The sequence below is a fragment of the Sebastes umbrosus genome, chromosome 9, assembly GCF_015220745.1.
Source record: "Sebastes umbrosus isolate fSebUmb1 chromosome 9, fSebUmb1.pri, whole genome shotgun sequence".
Lineage (NCBI taxonomy): Eukaryota > Metazoa > Chordata > Actinopteri > Perciformes > Sebastidae > Sebastes > Sebastes umbrosus.
The window spans coordinates 16538058-16559839 of record NC_051277.1 but is presented as its reverse complement, the minus strand read 5'-3'; the positions used below and the strand labels follow the sequence as shown (position 1 = coordinate 16559839).

At 38.5% G+C, this 21782-nt stretch overlaps 2 protein-coding genes, 1 long non-coding RNA gene and 1 pseudogene across 3 annotated transcripts; 3 read left to right on the top strand and 1 right to left on the bottom strand.

The window, feature by feature from the left end:
• Positions 1-188: 188 nt before the first annotated feature.
• LOC119494363 (zinc finger CCHC domain-containing protein 7-like) lies at positions 189-8283 on the bottom strand. The gene is made up of 8 exons (XM_037780179.1): positions 7422-8283; positions 5320-5372; positions 4794-4904; positions 3974-4144; positions 3716-3751; positions 2948-3052; positions 2567-2684; positions 189-1117 (listed from the first exon to the last, which is right to left on the bottom strand). Exons 1-8 carry the CDS (start codon positions 7789-7791, stop codon positions 648-650), a joined length of 1434 nt encoding a protein of 477 aa, XP_037636107.1. The 5' UTR covers positions 7792-8283; the 3' UTR covers positions 189-647.
• A 2696-nt stretch (positions 8284-10979) lies between these two features.
• On the top strand, positions 10980-14175 carry LOC119494916 (annotated as a pseudogene).
• A 2155-nt stretch (positions 14176-16330) lies between these two features.
• LOC119494760 lies at positions 16331-18059 on the top strand. The gene is made up of 4 exons (XM_037780884.1): positions 16331-16542; positions 17118-17205; positions 17428-17468; positions 17591-18059. The coding sequence occupies exons 1-4, from the start codon at positions 16357-16359 to the stop codon at positions 17969-17971; spliced, it is 696 nt and encodes a 231-aa protein (XP_037636812.1). The 5' UTR covers positions 16331-16356; the 3' UTR covers positions 17972-18059.
• Positions 18060-19083: 1024 nt separating this feature from the next.
• Positions 19084-20847, top strand: LOC119494611. Its single transcript, XR_005208253.1, has 4 exons — positions 19084-19435; positions 19968-20055; positions 20220-20260; positions 20357-20847. It is a non-coding gene; the product is annotated as an uncharacterized LOC119494611 (long non-coding RNA).
• Positions 20848-21782: the final 935 nt, after the last annotated feature.

Sequence of the window (21782 nt, the reverse complement as noted above, 5' to 3'; positions counted from 1 at the left end):
CTATCTTTGAACACAAATATACACGAGATTATATGGAAATCTATGTTTATTGTCTTTACTACATAAATATTACTCTTTTCGTGCCTCTGACCTGATTTCAATTATTTAAATTGCAGAAAATTATATGATACTGTAAAACTTGCATTATATTTAGGGGATAACAAAGACTTACAACAATATACACGAGATTATCTGGAAAATCTATGTTTATTGTCGTTGTCTTTACAATAGAAATATTACTCTTTACAAAGACAGACCTGATTTCAATTATTTAAATTGCAGAAAATGATATGATACTGTACAACTAACATTGTATTCAGGGGATAACAAAGACCTACAACAATATACAAGGGCCAAAATAGGCAAAGTGTGTAAAAAACATACCCCAAAATACTGTATGTTGAAAACTGTACTTGCATAAAATTTGGCCCAGCCAGTATAATAGTAGTAGATGTACTTGCAGAACAAGGTTAAAGTACAAAACTACATTCATACCGGCCACACTGAAGATGAGCACCTTCAACTGTACATGCTATTCTATAGTTTTTTTTATTTGACAATAAATAAATGAAAGAAAGACAAATACAAAATATTTTTTTGTTATCAAGTTACATTTGTTACTCCTTGAAAATAAAAATAATCACACTTCATCTTCGTCGGTGGCGCACTCTTTGTTTTGGGGAAAGAAGGCTTTCATTACCGATGTCTACACCACCATGGGGACATAAATCCCCACGTTTTATCCCTCCTCTCTTCTTCCACCTCTCTGCCTCTCTGCTCTTCCTGCTCCTGCCACCTGTCTCATCCCTCCTCTTCTTCTGCGGTGGGTGTGTGGACCTGAAGGGGTCTGCAGGGCAAACTTCATCATCAAAGTACCTCTGGGATCTCCCCAGTAGTCCGCCTTCTCGTCTGGCTTGAGCCTCTCTCCTAAGCTTCTTCACCTCCCTCCTCTCTCTGCGCCTCTCTGGCCACTTCTTCCTCCTGCCAGCTCTGCTACATGTCTCCTGCTTTGTCCTGCTCCTCCCCTGGACAGGCTGATTCTCCTCGCCGCTCTCGCCTGTTGCTTCAGACAAGGGCTGCTGGTCTGAGAGAGGCCGCAATCCAGCACTCAAAAGCTCTGAAAACACAGCGTTGATAGGGAATATTCCCTTGATAGTGAGTCTGTATAGTTGAACAATAAGTAAAAGGGGACATATCTAAATTTTCAGGTTCATACTTGTATTCTGAGATTCTACTTAAACATGTTTACAAGCTTTAATGTTCAATAACACAATTTTTTTCTCACACTGTCTGTCTGAAACGCTCAGTTTTAGCACCTGTCTCTTTAAGCCCCCTCCTGAAAAAGCCCAGTGTACTCTGATAAGCTTGCGAGTAAAATATGGTGCACCTTTGCAAAGGTAGTTCTCAAGCCGTGGGTGATTTATTCTAATGAGCCTGCAAGTGACGTAGGAAGGGGAACCAAACCTGAATGGCTTGTTGAATCAAATGTTTTCTGATCTAGACCCTCAAAAATCGCTCCTTTTCATACAACCGGGCACAATCCGGCGATAAGTGATGACAAAGGAGCATGTCTCTTAAATGGAGGGGAAAACATTTGACTGCAGGAAGAGGCGTCACTTTAAACAAAGCATGGATCTGTCAGAGCGATCAAGATTTATTGTGTCATTAATCGTTGACGAGATAATGATGCGACAGAGAAAAAAATTATACCAGCAATCACCTGTTGACTGCTCTGCTGTATGGTATTCACTCATTCAGTTATAATAGCATAATGTGTTGTACTCCGCTATTTGGGGCTAAGACTGTAATGGCAATATTCCCGGATACCCTGTTGTCTTTGTATCAGCCGTGTGATCGAAATAGGCATGCAAGACGCTTTCGCTGACTGAAGTGAGTGGGGCATCTGGCGTATGTGCGACAGAGACACCTTTTAAATGGTGTGCAGACTCCGCCTACTCGGCACACCACAGGTGTATGCCGGCGGGGTAATGGTGTCTTATTTCACAGTTTGTGCGTTGGTAGGCACTCCAGATACCCAAATATATGTGCACAAGCACTGAAAAAGTGAGTTTTTCATGATATGTCGCCTCTAAAAGCGGCTGTTGTTTACAGCTGCACTAATTCATATTTTTATATAAACAACAGGTCAAATGTAATGGGAAAAAGGTTGCTCACTGAGACAAATCAACAGCGAATTATCAACCAACTCTGCAGTTAGCTGCAGCTCCAGAGCGTCTTTCAGCTCATTGTGTTGGTTTTAAGGCCTCCAACTTTACTGTTTTGATTCACTCTCACTGCTCACATTAAAAACTTGCAATAAATCCTTCATGAAGGCTATAATAATAAAGTTTAAACTGTTTTAGAGAGGTGTTGATTCAACTGTATGATCATTTTGGATGCTGCAAGTTGTGGTGCTGTTGAATTGAATTGAATTGTGTTATCTATTATTTTGTCCACCCTAATTTATATCAATGAGATCCATTCATATAAACACACTATTTTTATGCAAATGTTTACATCATTGTTTATATAATAATACTGTATATACTAATATATATTTTGTCACCTTTGGCTCTTTTCTGCTTCCTGGTACGACACTGGAGGATGTCATCAATGGTGTCATAGTGGCAAACATAAGGCAGTGAAGGAAAAGTCCCACTGATCATCCTCCTCTTAGCGCACTCCTGATAGCGACAGAGTAGAGTAGATAAAATTGAAAGTGAGTGAGCAAGAAAAGCAGGTACAGTAAAGTCAAATCCAAAAGAAGATACAGAAAGAGAGGGGGAGAATATGTTGTACAGACTAGGTATACAGAGAGAGACCAGAGACAGTGTAAATAAACAGACAGAGAAAGAGAGGGATAACATCAAGATAGGCAAAGATCAAGTCAAGAAGGAAAGGAGAGATGGTAAAAGTAAGAGAAGGATTCCTTTCATTGGCCACTTACAAATCCATAATGTCCCCTCTTAGAGCAGTTGTAACAATGAGAGGGGCATTTCTTATGTTTGAGGGTGTGGACTCTCCATGGCGTGACTGGAAGCTCTAACCGGATCTGGAAAAAAGGTCAAAACAAAGAACATTTTTAAAAGTGGAAAAAGGACATTAGTTGATTTTGTGAGTTTTATTAATACACACTAGGGCTGTCATGATATCAGATTTTCCCTACACGACTATCGTGGCCAAAATAATTCACAATAACGATATTATCGTGATATCTAAAGAAAATCAGAAAAATAATAATAATAATAATTATGCCATCAGTAAAATTCATCTTTAACTGTGTTTAATGTGTGTTTTGTCTCTTTTTCTGGCAAATGAATTACACTCAAAATACAAGTGTGGGGATGTGGAGAGAGAGTCTGTAACCATAATTGTACATACAGTATAAAATTATTTAAGATGGGCTGGATTATTTACACAATAGTTTTATTTATTTATTTATTTATTATGTAATAGAATTTTCAATTGTCAATACCGGTATATTGCGGCACCCCTAACACACACCGATGCATTCAAATTTCCATTTTCACCAGCCTTTTAAAAAACATGATTAAGATGGTCCTCTGCCACATCCTACTTGTTTGGATTCATTATAATCTCTAATTTTAATTGGTGGTGTTACAGTCAGCCAGAAAGGCCTTTTAATGTTTAGCAGCGTTATGCATGATGCTTAGTAAAAAAGATGAGATAAGAAAAAGTCAAAACATGAACTCACTGTCAAGTGGTATTGTCTCCATGTATCAGGGCAGACCTGAGGAAAAACCAAGGAGAAAATTACTCTTTTGAGCAAGAATACAAAAAGGAGCATTGTGCAGATGAGGAACATAAAACAGGCACACACACACACCAGAGACTACAGAATATGTCACCACACAACTGACAAATCCTTTCAAAGTATCCTTCAACACAGAAACACACTCCCAAACACAAACACTCACAGAGGCCAGACCTGGGGGCTAATGGACAAACTCACATCAGAGAGGTGCCCTGGCATCCCACAGCGCTGGCAGTGTTGGTTCCACACCGGGGGCCTTGCACAGGGCTTGAGGCCATGTGAAGGCAGACCACAGCTGGGGCAGGGGCGGCCCGGACAGTCCCTCTGGACGTGGCCCTGGATCCCACAAAGGACACAGGTGGGACATTTCTGCTGACACAGAGACAAAACTGATTTTTTTACAAGAGTGTTAGGATCTTTTCAGGGATTACATGTTTCTCTCTCTGGTGCAATTTATGGCAGTCTGTAAGGGACAGAAATATTGAAGGCTGGGTAAGCTAGTCAGTTAGAGCAGAACTCACCAGAAAAATACAGAAAAAAGGTCATAATATAAAACGCTACTGTTTTGTCATCTCTTTTTCAATTTGACAGCATCATTTCTTGTGACTTCACAGCAATATATTCAATGTTTAAGCAGCTGAAAATATGAAGGACAGTTTTCAAAAGAGAGAAAAGACCAAAAGATGTGCATTTTAGCATTTTGCCATAATTTGATAGATCAAAATATAGAGCAGCAGGAAGCACAGGGAAGGAGAGGGGAATATCAGCTGGACTCAAACGAGAGATCAATGAGACACCTGGACGCCCCATAAAAGTGATTTTAGTGAGCCAGAAAACTCACCAGCTGTGTAGGTATTTCAACCTGAATCAAGGTTATTAATCGACAACTGTATCAAGCTCCTGCAATGGTTAATTATTCTACAAGACTGTGATATGTGCGTTATAACTACCTAATGACATTGTGAAAGTATATTATGTGTATGTAAAAATAAAGTGGTAGATGAGTGTGTTTCTTTACCTTGTGGTAGTAGCAGCTTTTGGCAATGTGTCCCGTCCTGTTGCAGATGTTACAGATCAGAGAGCGACCAGTCAGAAAATAGCGGCTGGGCAGAGACTTATCAGCACCACGCTAGATAATGTGAGAGGACGAAGAAAGGACAGACATTATTTAAAAAAGCAGTCTTGTAAGTTCATAATACTGAATACATTCTGCAGCCAACAATTTTGAAAACAATTTTCTTACCTTGTTCTTCCACAGTTTCTAAATCCATACTGATTTGTTTTATTACTCAAAGCTTATCTTTACAATACATATCCTTAGCACAGTGAAGAGTTTCATTTTAATTTCACCGTAAAAGTCATTGGCATGTCTTTTTTATTCATGCATACATTTCAATTAATTTGAACAATATTTGCTTTGAATTATGACAATGCGCCCCTTAACAGAAACATAATAACATTAATAATAATAGTAAATGCATATTTCCTTGAATAAATGAGCTCTACTGTAGTATTCCTGAAAATGAATAGATATCACAAGTTACCTTGTCTTTCTCTGATACAGCCCAGGTATCCTTCACTGATTTCACAGTCTGATCTATGATGGAGAAAATGAACAAGGAGAACATTAAGTTTTATAGACGTATTCCACAATTAAAGTTATAATCCTGTGGTTCTCAGGCAGGAATCCTCTTGAAATTCAACACACAATTTAAAAAAAAAGCTTTTTACAAATCAAGGATGGATCAGGAGTTTTTCCCAAGCCTAGTAAATCTAGTCTTTCCAAGGTCTTATAAAAGCTGTAGCTCAGGACTGAAAAACACTTGACCTTCCCATAAGAACTATAACTGAGGTGAGGTGTAAGGGAAAAACTGAAAAACCACTCTGCTCCAGTGGAGCTGCTAGCTGGCCAGGCAAGATGTAGTGGTTGTGCAGGGCAGCACCCTGGTGTGAATATGAGTATCTTCATTAATGTAAAGCAGAGCATCTCTGAAAAACTGAGTGCACGCTGAGCAAACTGCCTCTGAATATGTATTAAAATAATATGCACTCCCATAGATTTACAGAAATCTCTGTAACTCTCTGTGTCTATGTACTGTTTTTGCATGAAATGTAACTACAGAAATGTATTTCTATCTGAACTCATCTTTATTTTTTTAAGATCATCCTAATAGTTGTCCAGAGATTTTATTATAAATTAACTTCAACTGAAAGTCCTTAAATAGTAACAGCAGTGTAGCCTGTGAGTACATCAACTTGTCCCTATGAGATTAAGTGGAAATAATCTGTGTTCATTTTTTTTACTTCAGTAATAACACGTCAGAAAACTAAGGCGCAATTCACAGCTGTGTTCTCACTGTTTCAACTAAAATCATATCATGTCACATAGGCTACTAACAAGCACATTAGTTTGTGCAGCACCTTGTTTAATCACATTGCATGTGATTTATATCACATTCACATGTAAATGTCAATGTGATGGATAGCTCAAGTTCATGGGATTTGTTTGTTTTTCTTTTTTGTGAGTTAGTGCATAGTTGCATTTGCAAATGTGTATGTATGGGTGCAGGTGTGTATGAATAAATGGGTATTTTTTATGATAAAATCGTGCATAGATTTATATTTTAATCAATGTAAATTCTGCTTTTCATCAGTTGTTAACTGTGAGCATGCAAATCAACTTGAACTCAAAATAATATTCAAATGAAGCTCAACCTATACCCTACCAGTCAACAGTGATATATCATACAACACACACATACTGTAAACATCAATTTCAGAGGTGAACAGCATTGGCTGAGCCTAAGTACAGGTTATAGACAGGCTGTGGTATTTGACTTTACATTTCATGTTTGATTCTTGTATTATTATTTTTCTAATCATTACATAGCACAGTATATCTTTCAGCACATGTAGCTGGACACTCTTGGACATATCGTTTGTACTTCACTCACAGTTTGACTTGTTTTCCCTTCAGGTAAACATTTCAGATATAAAATACATTTCCTTGCACTAGTCCAGTTCTGAGGTCTCTACACTGGCTCCCTGTCTACAGTACTGCTGCTGGTTTACAAAGCACTAAATGGTTTAGGGCCAAAATACATTTCTGAACTTCTTCTATGTTATGAACCATCCAGACCTCTCAGGTCATCTGGATCAGGTCTGATTAGTGTCCCCAGAGTCAGAACTAAACATGCAGAAGAAGCAGCATTCAGTTTTTATGCACCAAATATCTGGAACAAGCTCCCAGAAACCTGCAGGACCAACTCCAACTCTGAGGTCTTTAAATCAAAGCTTAAAACTTTCCTGTTTGCTGCTGCTGCCTTTTATTGAACCAGAGAATGATCTTATACTGCACTAGAGCTTTTACTCTTGTGTGTTATATTCTATTTTAGCTTCTATCCTATAGCTTTTATTTTTAGCTTGTTTTTATTTTCTAATCTTTAATGTTTTTATAACTGTTTTAATGATGTCTTAATGTTCTTTTGCACTTTGTCGCAATGTTCTTGAATGTTTATTTAAAGCACTTTGAATTGCCCTTTTGCTGAAATGTGCTATACAATTAAAGCTGCCTTGCTTTGCACTACAGGGCAACATTGAAACAGGATGATAGACAGCAACACAATGAGCTCAGGTAAAGTCTAACCTTCATCTCCAGAGTCATCCTCAGAGCTCTCCCTGTAGCTCAGGTTGAGCTGGATGCTTGAGTCTCCCACCTGCTCCTCTCCTTCCAGGATCATCCACTCCTCGATGGGCTGGTCATCCTCCTCGTCCTCCTGTAAACTGGATGTGGGACTCGTGGGGCGTCCAGAGGTGATGTTGAATGCCAGGAGGAGAGGAGGAGAGCTCTCCCTGCTGAGCCTCTCAGCTTGTTGTTTACAGATGCTGTGATGTTTCTGCTGACTGAACTTGATCTCTTCTTCTCCCTCTGAACTATTACAGTCCTCAATAAAGAAGCGGTGGTATTTGCTGCCTTCCACACCGTCATCATCTTCATTTTCCTCAGCATAGTCCATAATACAACCTTAAAAACAGCAGCTGAACAGCAGCACCACCCAACGACGTCTCACTGCACTGCTACCAAGCAGCTGTGGCTATAATGGCTCATGTAACTTACCACAACTTTAACTAGTTTAGCACCGGGCTGACTTCAAATTGCCAGATTCTATGTTGTCCATAAAACATGTAATTATGAGGTGGATATGTAAACACTCAGAATATATATAGACACGTGGGTTAACATCAGGCTAACCGGTGCTATGCTAACTCATGTTAGCTCTGTAGTAGCCGAGGCAGCTAATATATAGCTTCATTAGTTTAATTATTGAACATAACCAAGTGAAGTGAAGTCTATAGTAGCACTTTACGGGCGCTTACCGTTTTTAGTTCACCATAATGTCGATTGTGACTTCACACAACACTAATATCTCCCTCCACAGCGGTATCAGTCACTTCTTCTCTTGTTTACATGTGAAGAACTATACCGGCGTTTCCGGGTGTTAAAATGTTGGACAACCAAAAACTGCTCCCGGAGTTTAAAAACACGGAAGTTTGTCTACAAGAGGAGTTTATTTGTTGATGTATATTTTTGTCACCATTTGTAATACTTATAGTAGATTACTCATAAATAAGGCTCCTGTTAAATGATTCATTAATCACACTAACATTATAAATGGCTCTAAGTTTATTTGCTGTTTGCAGTGTTTGCTGTTAACAGCTGGCAGTGGCAGCTTGTTGTTCTTAAAGCAACGACTTCCAGTCTCCAGAATCGGCTACTACTTATTAGATTAAGATTAATGTTTTGATAAATAAAAAAATAAAAAAATAAATAAAATAAGATAATCAAATAATAATAATAAAAAATAAATAAATAAGCATTCGGACCTCAAGCATTATTTTTATTTTTTTATTTTATTTTTTTATTTCAATAGAGGCAAACATAAAAAGGACAACAGAAATTAAACAAACCCAAAGAATTTTTAAATAAAAAAAACACCTGAGAATATGACAATAAGTTCACTTAAAAACTTTGAAGATATTGCATACATTCATTGTTTTCAGAGCTTTTTTGTTTTGTGAGAGAGAAATCTTTGACAGATATAGATCCATTTCTTTCGTAAATACAGAGACTATTTTTGGGGGGTAAATTTACATTTGTGAATGTGGAATTTGGCGAGAACTAAAATTAGATTAATAAGGAAAAATGCATTACTGTCTTTGTCACTGTAATCATAGCAACCAAATATAATATTTCTATAGTAAAATAAAAAATCTGAGAAAACGTTACCATGTATAAAATAGCTTACATCTTTCCACAGCTCATATGTAAATGTACAGGAGCAAAATAAGCGAGAGCAAGTTTCAGGATGTGATTCGCAGAAAGAAGAACTTACATCTATGTCACTCTTTAACCTTTGTAAGAAATGTTTCACTGGATAGAATCTATGGATCAATTTGACACCTCTTTTACCTTATTTATAGCATTGTTATTTTTCAGTTACTGGGGACTCTGAGGTCATTTCATCAGTATTTTCGAGGGAATTGAATGGGTTATACAAACTTATTTTATAGGCCGGCTCCAGCATTTTAGACTAAGTAGCCTGAATATAGGCCAACAAAAATGAAATAGGTGGACTATTATACTATACTACAACTATTTCTCCATATTGACTGTAGCTCTCACAACTCACCAAACTTTTGGCACATTTTACTTTATATTGATAAATGATCGTGTTATTGGCTATTGAACAGTTAACTGCATGAACCACATGATTTTTGAGACTAATTGTGGGGTGCGTATATTCTGCAGCCTATTTCTGAAATCCTGGCTATACAGTTCTTATCACAACACCTATAGCGGCTTCACAAGGCAATAGCACATTTCAGCAACAGGGCAATTCACAGTGCTTTACATAAACATTCAAGAACATTGCAGCAAAGTGCAAAAGAACATTAAGACATAATTAAAACAGTTATAAAAACATTAAAGATTAGAAAATAAAAAACAAGCTTAAAATAAAAGCTAGGATAGAAGCTAAAATAGAATATAACACACAAGAGTAAAAGCTCTAGTGCAGTATAAGATCATTATCTGGTTTAATAAAAGGCAAAAGCAGCAAACAGGAAAGTTTTAAGCTTTGATTTAAAAGAACTAAGAGTTGGAGCGGTCCTGCAGGTTTCTGGGAGCTTATTCCAAATATTTGGTGCATAAAAACTGAACGCTGCTTTTGTTAGGGCTACAAAAAGATAATGGAGCGCGTGCACCGGTGCGTGTGCGCCCAATCAAAGGCTCGTGCAGCTGTTCACAGCTTCAGGTGCTGAAGGCGCGCTGATGTCACTCTGCATACAGGACAAAAATATATACGGGACAAAATCTGAACAGTGCTCTATTAAAAAACTTCAGTTTTTCTGTTTGAATGAGGAAATGTTTGGTCCTCGGAGCCTCCTTCAGTAGGACTACAGACTTCTTTAAGAGTCGGTCTGGGATGGACGCGCGCTTTGGACAGGTGCCGCTCACCGTTACGCACTGTAAGTAATAATAATAATAATAATAATACATTTATTTATATAGCACTTCTCAAAACAGATGTTATAAAGTGCTTCACAAGACAATAAAAGCAGATAAATAAAGTAAAAGATATGGTAACTGCTAAAACAGAACATCACAGAACATATCAATAATAATAGAAGTGGTAAAATGGTAGGACAAGTTCATAAAACAAATATACAGTATATATACATAAATGTGTATAAATGTACACATGCGTCCAGAAACGGATGTATACATACATATATTTATACCCAGTCTTATACTTATAGGAATGCTATCCTAAAAAAAATGTGTTTTCAAAAGTTTTTTAAAAGTGGATACAGAGTTAGATGATGGTATCTCTATAGGAAGTGGATTCAGGAGTTTGGGAGCCCTGACAGCAAACGCCTGATCGCCTCCCGTCACAAAATTGGACCTGGGAACAGCAAGAAGTAGCTGATCAGATGATCTCAGACCACGTACAGGCGTATAGGGTGTTAAGAGATCCATTATGTATTCTGGGGTCAGACCAAGTTGTGCTTTAAAAGGATGTTTGTTATTAGATTAAAGTTATGAGGTACCACCTGTAGCTCAGAGGAAGTTATAGGCTACTACTTCTTTTTTATAAAAAAACTCAATCTATAGACTACATTACTTGTAGCTTGAATGCTGGCCATGCACCTTTTGATTGGTGTTTCTGTGCTCCGCTCCGGTGCGCCTGCAGGTCACGGTGGAGTGAACCAGCTCGGCGGTGTTTTCATTAACGGACGCCCGTTACCGCACGCGGTGAGACAGCGCATCGTGGAGCTCGCTCAACGAGGCGTGCGTCCCTGTGAGATCTCGCGCCGCCTGCGCGTCAGTCACGGCTGTGTCAGCAAGATACTGGCCAGGTAAAGAAAGAAAGAAAAGGGACTCAAGTTTGGTCATTTGTTTAGCCTATCTGTTCTTTGTATGTATTTCATTGTTTTTATTGGATTGTTTTCCACTGTTTTGTTGGTTTTTCTGCACATATTGTGTGCTTCTTGTTGTTGTTTAACTTTCGTTGTATTTTTAAAATTATGTTAGTTTAGATCTTTCTTCCTTTTTTGTTATTGTTTTTTTTCTCCTGGGGTTTTATATATGTGCAAAAAAATTAAATTAAAATAAATATCTATTAATGTATTAGTTAGTTCACTGAGATATCTGTGATGAAGCAGATTCTGGGTGAATTGTACACTTTTTAAAAAAATATTGTTTGCCTGTAATAATAATAATAACCATTTGTATAAAAATGTTCAAAACAAATCGTTAAAAAATGCATATCATTTTGAAATATATATAAATATTTTAAAACTAACCACTTTCATAAATGCATTATATTTATTCCCAGCTAAACTAACATTTTGACTATACATGTGTAGCCTGTTAACTCCAGTTTTACAGGCTATTTGTGGTCATCCCAGGATGCATTGTTCGGAAATTAATTTATTTTGGATAGAAATTAATCCTGTTTTTGAATCTATAGTGTTGCACAGTGCTGTTTCTGATTTTATTCCACCTTGCATGAATCACATCAGCATCTATATTCTCCTCAGCTGAAATGTTACTTTGGCCTATGTTTTTATGTTTTTATTCTGTATTATTTTTATCTTAATGTTTGCACTATTTTGACTTATGTAAAGCACTTTGTAACTATGTTTGGAAAGGTGCTATACAAATAAAGTTTATTATTATTATTATTATTACTGACAGATATCAATCTTGTGAATTCAGGTACAATGAGACAGGAAGCATCAGGCCGGGAGTGATCGGAGGCTCTAAACCCAAAGTGGCCACTCCCAGAGTTGTGCAAATGATCCTGCATCTGAAGCACACCAACCCCACCATGTTCGCCTGGGAGATCCGAGACAGGCTGCTGCTGGAGCGAGTGTGCGACCACGACGGCGTGCCCAGCATCAGCTCCATCAACAGGTATAGATGAACTTGTGTGTGTGTGCTTGACAATACAGATCATTGAGCTTTGAGTGAGTTCCCTCTGTTTTTACAGGATCATCAGAAACAAAGTCCAGTCCGAGTCTTGTGAAGTTGGTAAGTTTTTCTGTCCCCTTCGACTTTCTCTTGACCTATCTGTGTGCCTCTAATGTTTCCTGATGTTGACCTCTGACCCTGCAGTGACATCAGCATCATCTGTTGCCGTGGGAACGGCCTATTCCTCTGAGTCCACCCACTCCATCAGTGGGATTCTAGGAATCAGGAAATGCAGCGGCAGACACAAGGAAGGTAAAACAGTCTGTGAGTGCGATCCGTGTATTTGTGTGTGTTTGAAACTGTATGTATATAGAGGATACTTGTTTCTATTTCTATATTTATTTTGACAGTCGGAATGATATCCAAGATGGATAATGGATGCTGCTGTTTTATTCTTTTTTCCAAGCTGTCTTTCCATCGTCCACAATTGGCTTTGGTTTTGTTTTTTCCTGCTGTTAGCATCTCCTCCATTTTTGTCGTACACACTCTATTGAAACAAAAATGTCCAATATCACACTCTCAAATCAATCAGATTTGTTCTACATACTGACATCTTTGAGTGTGACATGCTTTATTCTGTCACTTTTCTGGTGTGAGCTCAATACTGAATCAACTACTGTACATTTTACTTGGAGTGGGCATCTAGAAGCCAATAGAAATGTACTTTAACACACTTCACAGTGACTTCACATGTTAGTTTGTATTTAAAGAAGTAATTGATTTTTTATATCTTTTTTTATATTTGGTCATTCAATCTTATTTGATATTCGAAAACTTATGGGTTTAGTCACTGATGCTACATCCATGTTATTCTGCTTCGTTGTCTTCAGGAATTTTTCTAAAGCAGAAGAAAAATCCCCCAACTCATAGCCTATCAAGAAAATGACAATGATGCAAGTAAGAGCATCTCTGAAACAAGTTGTTTCAAAATGCAAAAAAATAAATTACCATCTTCCCCTTCTATTCCTGTGTTTTAAAAACAAAAACGTAAGACTCCACATAAACATGTTTAGATGGATGTATTTGCAGAGCAGACACAGAGATCATAGTGGAACCAGACCACACAGCAGACTGATGGTGGTCCTGTGTTAACATTACTCTGACTGAAACAACCTCCGCAGCAGGAGATCCACCTCACCGCCCCAGGCTTGTGTCCTCTCAGCCAGCAGGCTCTCTGCTCCCTTCCCTCACCTCAGCCTCTCATTACAGGCCCGCTTACACCTCCACTCCTCCATCACTGCAACCATTAGAAGAGGAGACTGCATAGATAAATATGCACCCTTACAGCTGGGAACACACATGCATGTATTTTGTCATTCCACTAATTAGATGGAGGTTGGAAGAGAAATAAAAGTGAACGTGGAGAGAGGCTGTTTTGTTTTCCAGGAGGGGACGTCTCCTGCAGCGTCTACCACGACCAGCCATGCTCCTGTAATGAAGCCTGGGGATGGTCTGACCCCCGCCTGACCTCTATCTCCAGCCTGACCTTTTACCCTGCTCTGCCAGCTAATCATAATCCAGACCTCTTAGGTCAGTCTGCAGCAAAATATCATCACTTGTGTGTGATATGAGTTTGGCTTAAATGTGTTTCTCTCATCTGTTCTCTTAGGGCCTCCGTGTCATTACAGCTGAACGGGTCTGCAAAAGACGTCACAAGAAAGAATCCCGTTAATGCCAAACACAAGGATTTCAAAACTGGATCGACTGAAATTGACTGACATCAACATAGAATGAACATGTTGAAATAAAACTGAAATGACATACCTCACCTGTCATGTTTAATTTACATAATTTGGAGTCAAAGAAAACATGCTGTTGTCTCAGAGGCTTCATCAGGCCAACATATTATCCCCCATCCCCGTCACCCCTGTGGCCATTTTCTCCTCAGCCAGTGGTTGAGGAGGGAGCATCATTAGAGGCCCCTTGATGGAGAACATTGACTGTTTTCTCTCCTTAGTGTGGCCTCTCCTCCAGCATGAGGGATTAAAGGAGGAGATGGAAGATGCCGGAGGGACCGGCGGGGTCAAAGACCATCGCTGAGAAAGAAATCTGTGGCCGGCAGTGGGCATCAGTCTGTAGGAAGCATGTAGGGAACAGATGGTGCCAAATGCTTTTACTGTGTAGATCTACATACAACTCATTGTAATGTTTTGTTATACATATTCAAGCTTCTGCAGTTTGCCAAAGTATGTGTGTTATATGTTTGTAATTCAAAGGTATCAACACTTTAGACATCAGTCTATTAAAGTTCAAATTCATTTAACAGTCTGTGCAACACCTTAAATTGAACAGAGCCATCATTAAAGGGATAGTTCAGGTGTTTTGAAGTGGGGTTCTATGGGGTACTTATCCATATTAGGTGTATTACTTACAGCAGATGACGGTCGGCACGTCCCCAGCATCGAGAAACAGACAGGAGTACCGTCACCGGAGCAAAGAAATGCAGTGTTGTGGATGGGGACGGCAGAAAAAAATTATTTTAGCCACCTAAAAGAAAGGCACACCTAAAAAAAATCACATCAGTTTAAGTGTACACTATGTTTAGAATATCTTCTGATGGTGAACTGAAAGTGAAATTATCTATTGTGTTTTTGACATCTGAGCCTGCTGCCTTTGGAGAGAGCATATAGATAAGTTTTACTTTCGGTTCAGTTCCCCCTCGGAAAGGAGAAGGAAAAGGCTGCAAGATAAAGTGGTGAAAATATTCCAAATATATCATACACTTTAAATGATATAGATGTTTTTAGGTGAGTCTTTCTTTTAGGTGGCTAAAGTACGTTTTTTCTGCCGTCCCCGTCCACAGCATTGTATGCTTTGCTCCGGTGTCGGTACTCCTGTCTGCTTCTCAAAGCTGGGGGCACGCCGACCATCATCTACTATTGGCAATACACTGACCATGGAAAAGAGCCAAACTATCCCTTTACTATTATTGGTTCCACCACCTGTGCTTTTCCTGCTGAACGTCACTAGTAGAAGCTTGTATCAGTAGGGGGCAGTAGTTGCTTTGCTTGGTTACAAGAAACAAGTAAAGCAAGCGAGTTTGCACAGAGCATCACTTTCAAGCTGCAACTTAAGACAGCTCTTATGTCAAGACAAGATACTCTGATTCACTTTTACAAACAACAACACTGAGCTGGCTGCTCGCCCTCCAGCGGCCTCCCAGTAATGAGCTGTTTTTAGGCATTAGTTTTGTGCAGCCAATTCTCCAGTGGACATTATGAGACAAGCCGCGGTTGGTTGCTAGGAGAACAGTGACACAAGAGCGAAGTCAGGCAACCCAAAAGGGTTTATTTTTGGCCTCTCAACAGCAAAACCAAGAGAGACCTGACCAAAGACCTCAGACTGTGTGCTGTGATATAACATGAGCCAGGCCTTCAAATTACTTAAGCATACAGGCAGTCAAAAGCAAGTTTTTTAATTAGCCAGATGTATTCTTGTCATTTTGTTTTACGTGGCTACAGACGATTCTTAATGTGGACCATGAGAAGTCTTCCTTTAAGGATTACAATAAGGATAATTACACTGAAGGTCACAATACACAATCAGGGTGAGGAATGCCGACAGACCGGCTTTCAGCATCATTTTGATTACTGAGCAAATGTTTCTCATGTTGCTGAGTCATTCCTCCGCACAGGTGCTGTTCGCACAACACTGTTAAATGAAGAAGACACATTTAAGTTATGTTTCTACTCAACATTTAAAAGTTACATGTAAAAACGGTTTTACTTAAAATGAAAATTGGCAAGTTAACAGGTTGATCAGTTAAACGTTAAAAACTTAGATGAAATGAAGTTGGAAAATCATGTCTCCTTACTGTTTAAGTACCTGTTAGCACATTTTAAGTGTTTTATTCCTGTTTGAAGGTGAATAGATGTTGGTGAAATTGGCTAATATCAACTGAGTTTGCACCTGTTGCGTTGGGAGGCACAGCTCGGCTTGTGCCAGCCACCAGTTAGCTTCACTGTCACACCTTGTTGACCCACAGAGGAAAAACTTGCTCAGTCACTACTGTTAGTCACTACGGGATGTGTCCACAGCAGGAACAATGTACAACCTCTGTCCAGCCTGCAGTCTCAACGACCCGAGAGGCTCCAATGATGGTGATGACGCTTGTCTACAGTGTCTATTACTCAGCAGCTGTGATGAGTTCCAACACCATCGCTCTCTGGCTCACATCATTAGCATCTGCAGGACGTATGAGCAGGCAGCAAAGAGAGAGATAATCTTAAAGGTAAGATGAAATAAAAGGCCTCCTAATGCTGCTGGTATCATATCTATTAGTAGCTACTGCTGATGCTGTTGCAACTAATAGACACCACCACTGATGTTATTTTCAGTACAGGTCTGTTCATTATAATTGATAATAGGCCTTATAATGACGATACAGACTTTCGAAACACTGTAAAAGTACAAATAAATGAATAATCTCTGAAAGGCTCATTTAAAATGTTAAGGTTATTTTTCTTTAAAGTCATATTGCATGATAAAATAAAAGCTGAACAGGGACATGTCAAGGAGACAGTGTATTAATACAAATAAAACACTTAATGATAATCAAATGAATAAATCATGATTTATTTGGCTTCACCTCTGCACACACAGGCTATAGGTATAATGCAAAAATGTATATTAATAGTATTTAATTGATCTTGATATTTATTTTGTTTGTCATAATAAGGTCTCATATACAAGCTATCTATTTTATAACATTAAATATCTCATTAATGAGTTGTGGGTAATAAGTTTACTGTAAACAAATTAAATAAAATACAAATGAACATCTCTTTTGGTATAAATACACTATAGATTGAAGCAAGGAGAAGGAGGAGGTATAGAAACAAATGGCTGCTGAGGATCTTTGTGCTATCCGGCCTCCTGGCATTCACTTTCCTCAGTAAGTGACATGTTGATCATGGATGTGCTGAATGAAAGAAGTTCACAACTACTTATAGCAGAGCTCAATATGCATGAAAAAGTTGTCTGTAAAGCATTTGTCAAAGTGGCCTTTTATTAGATTTAATAGTTACAGTATATATGCATCTGTGATATCAACGTTTTCTCTGTATCCCAGTGTTACGGTATGAATCTGTATGTTGTTATGTCTTTCTTTCTAAAGTGGGATCAGTTGGCAAAGAAGACAATGTTGCACAAGACTATGTAAGCCCACATTAACCCAAACACACTCTGCAAAACATTCACAACTTCCTGAGACAAGACAAAAAGACTCTCTCCCTCTTTCTCCCTCTCTCTCTCTGTCTGTCTGTCTGTCTGTCTTTTAGGATGCTGATGTCTTTCTTCCATCCAAAGCATTGCGGTTGTTGGGAGTTCTGCTCTTCTGGACTGTTTGGTTGCTCCTGAATCTCCTCAAGTTGTTCCTCTGGTTGATCAAAGGCCTGCTGTGGTTCATCTCCATTTCTGCGTCCCCGCTGTGTCATTGTTTGTCGTACCTCCTGTCCTGCGTTATGCTGCTGCTACAATACACATGTAATGCCGTGTTTTTTGCAACCACCAGTCCTGTGTATGTTTGTGTCATGCTTCTCACTGTCTTTTCACTGCTCGTTTTAAAGTATAACTATATACGCGATACATACGCGATAATTCGTTTTAAGGCCACTAGATTCTTAAACGCATTAATGCAACGTGTGATTGGTAGGTTGTAGTGGGATCAGTTTTAAAGCTAGAGTGGAGATACTGGTATCATATGAAACTAGTAAACCTAAAGAATCCATTTGTTCCAACCATGTTAGCTTGTCATGAAGGAGGCTAAATAACGCTCCAAACTCGCACTAAATTTTGGCGATGAAAAACTGTCATAGCCATTTTCAAAGGGGTCCCCTTGACCTCTGACCTCAAGAGATGTGAATGAAAATGGGTTCTCTGGGTACCCAGGAGTCTCCCCTTTACAGACATGCCCACTTTATGATAATCACATGCAGTTTAAGGAAAGTCATAGTCAAGTCAGCACACTGACACACTGACAGCTGTTGTTGCATGTTGGGCTGCAGTTTGCCATGTTATGATTTGAGCATATTTTTTTATGTTAAATGCAGTACCTGTGAGGGTTTCTGGACAATATTTGTCATTGTTTTGTGTTGTTGATGGATTTCCAATAATAAATATATACATACATTTGCATAAAGCAAGCATATTAACCCACTCCCATGTTGATAAGAGTGTTAAATACTTGACAAATTTAAAAGTTCTCACTTATTTGTATTTATATTTTTGTACTGTTTTGTACTATATATATATATATATATATAAGGAGCAAAATCACAATTTTTCAGTTTTTTTCTGTTCTGTATTTAAAGTTTACCTATTTCTATTTCTATATTTTACATATATTACAATGTTACAACGTTACACAGCTCTGTTTACACATTTCCTTATTCCAGTAGATCTTTACTTATACTGTATAGGCAGTCAAAAGCAAGTTTTTTAATTATCCAGATGTATTCTTGTCATTTTATTTTACGTGGCTACAGAAGATTCTTAATGTGAACCATGAGAAGTCTTCCTTTAAGGATTACAATAAGGATATTAACACTGAAGGTCACAATACACAATCAGGGTGAGGAATGCCGACAGACCGGCTTTCAGCATAGTTTTGATTACTGAGCAAATATTTTTCATGTTGCTGAGCCACTCCTCTGCACAGGTGCTGTTTGCACAACACTGTTAAATGAAGAAGACACATTTAAATTATGTTTCTACTCAACATTTTAAAGTTACATGTAAAAACGGTTTTACTTAAAATAAAAATTGTCAGGTTAACAGGTTGATCAGTTAAACATTAAAAACTTAGATGAAATGAAGTTGGAAAATCATGTCTCCTTACTGTTTAAGTACCTGTTAGTACATTTTAAGTGTTTTATTCCTGTTTGAAGGTGAATAGATGTTGGTGAAATTGGCTAATGTCAACTGAGTTTGCATCAATTGCGTTGGGAGGCACAGCTCGGCCTGTGCCAGCCTCCAGTTAGCTTCACTGTCACACCTTGTTGACACACAGAGGAAAAACTTGCTCAGTCACTACTCTCAGTCACTACTGGATGGATCCACAGCAGGATCAATGGGCAGCCGCTGTCCAGCCTGCAGTCTCAACGACCCGAAAGGCTCCAATGATGGTGATGGCGCTTATCATATCTATAAGTAGCTACTGTTATTTTCAGTACAGGCCTGTTCATTATAATTGATAATAGGCCTTATAATAATGATGCAGACTTTCGAAACAGTAAAAGTAAAAATAAATAAATAATCTCTGAAAGGCTAATTTAATATGTTTAGGTTGTTTTTTAAAGTCACATTGCTTGATAAAAAATCTGTAGTTTTGCATCAATAGAACATGTGACTGAAGCTGAACAGGGACAAAAGAAACACTTAATTATATTCAAATCAATGAATCCTGATTTATTAGGCTACACCTCTGCACACACAGGCTATAGGTGTAATGCAAAAATGTATATTAATAGTATTGATCTTGATATTTATTTTGTTTGTCATACTAAGGTCAGGTACACAAGCTATCTATTTTATAACATTAAATATTTAATTATTAATTTTATCACACATCATTACTGAGTTGTGGGTAATAAGTAAACTGTAAACAAATTAAATAAAATACAAATGAACATCTCTTTTGGTATAAATACACTATAGGTTGAACTACAGAGTAAGATCAAAAGAAAAGGAAGAAAGAAATGGCTGCTGAAGACCTGTCTCTTCCTCCTGGTATTCGCTTTCCTCAGTAAGTGACAACACGTTGATCATGAATGTGCTGAATGAAAGAAGTTCCAAGCCGCATTATCATATAACTACTTATAGAAGAGCTCAATATGCATGAACAACGTTTTCTCTGTATCCCAGTGTTACAGTATGAATCTGTATGTTGTTATGTCTTTCTTTCTACAGTGGTATTAGTTGGCAAAGAAGACAATGATGCACACGCCTATGTAAGCCCACATTAACCCAAACACACTCTGCAAAACATTCACAACTTCCTGAGACAAGACAAAAAGTTTCTCTCTCTCTCTGTCTCTCTCTCTCAGGATGTTTCGTGGTTGTTGGGATTTTTGCTGTCTACTGTTTGGTTGCTCCTGCGTTTTCTCCAGATGTTCCTCTGGTTTATCAACGGTCTGCTGAAGTCCATACCCCCGCTGTGTCAGTGTTCGTCGTTCCTCCTGTCCTACGTTCTACTGCTGCTACATTACACATGTGATGCTGTGTTTTTTGCAGCTGCCAATCCTGGGCTTGTTTGTGACATGCTTCTCAGGACCATTTTACTGCTCGTTTTCACCATGTTAACGTATAGATATAGACGTGAAATATATGCTATAATTCAAGATCCTCAAGAATTGCAACGTGTGATTGATATCATTGTATTCGTTTTTCGGGTGTTTTTTGGTTTGGTTTTTTTGGTGGTTTTTTTTGTGTTTTTTATAGTTTTTTTACTTATTGTTAACGCGAACAATGATGCACAGGCCGGTCAAAAGAGGGCGCTATGGTGGCCCCCCCCTCCCCCCTGAGCCAGACAGCCACACAAAAAAAAACTAATAATAATAACAATAATAAATTATACAAATTGTCAATATTTGTGTGTTTAAAATATGGAATGCACCCAGTAATATGTGTAAAATATGATAGAAAATCATCTGTGCAAAATATATAGTTTTCCTGCAGGTCCCCTGACTCCTCTCTGCCTGTCTGTATGTCTGAAGCTCAGCTCTGGGGCGACTGAGAAATCGCCCCAAGGAGGCAGGTCTACGAAGCAGCTTAGCCAATCAGCGTCCTCAAATCTGATACGAGAGGGGCGACTTTTTTTATCGCCCCAAGCGAGCTACTGCTGACGTCAGGCTTTAGAGCATCTAGCCCGTCACGGGAGACTTTGACCAATCACAGGTCATTTCAGAGAGAGAGCGTTCCTATTGGCTGTGCTCCGGTCATGTGAATGGAACTTGGCGTTCCTTCACCAGATTTCACAATAGCAGCGTCGTGACAATCTTTCTCATTTTATAGCTAAACCGTGCACTACAAGATGATTCTGTAAACATTTGAGGAGAGAAAATAGGCATTAACGTAACATAATATTGATTCATATTTGACCAGCGCTGCCAAGTTTGACCATTTGGCCAATGTTCAGAGTGATTGACAGCCGGCTCTCATAGACGGCAGCTGGACAGCAGACCTCAGATCAGCTCTTACTGCTTGTTTTCCTCCGGTCTGTGAAATCTTACACATGCCGTTAGGAGCACCGGAGGACACAGAGGAACATGATTTTTTTCAGGTTACCTGTTTCATGTACTACTGTCAGGATATAGCAACCGTTTTATAAAACTTTTTTTAATCATATTTGCTCCAATCTCGCCTACTCCAGCTTTAAAGTACCAAACATAAAAGTACTCTTTATGCAGAATAATGTATATTATTGGATTATACTTATTGATGCATTAATGTGTTCATCACTTTAATGTTGCA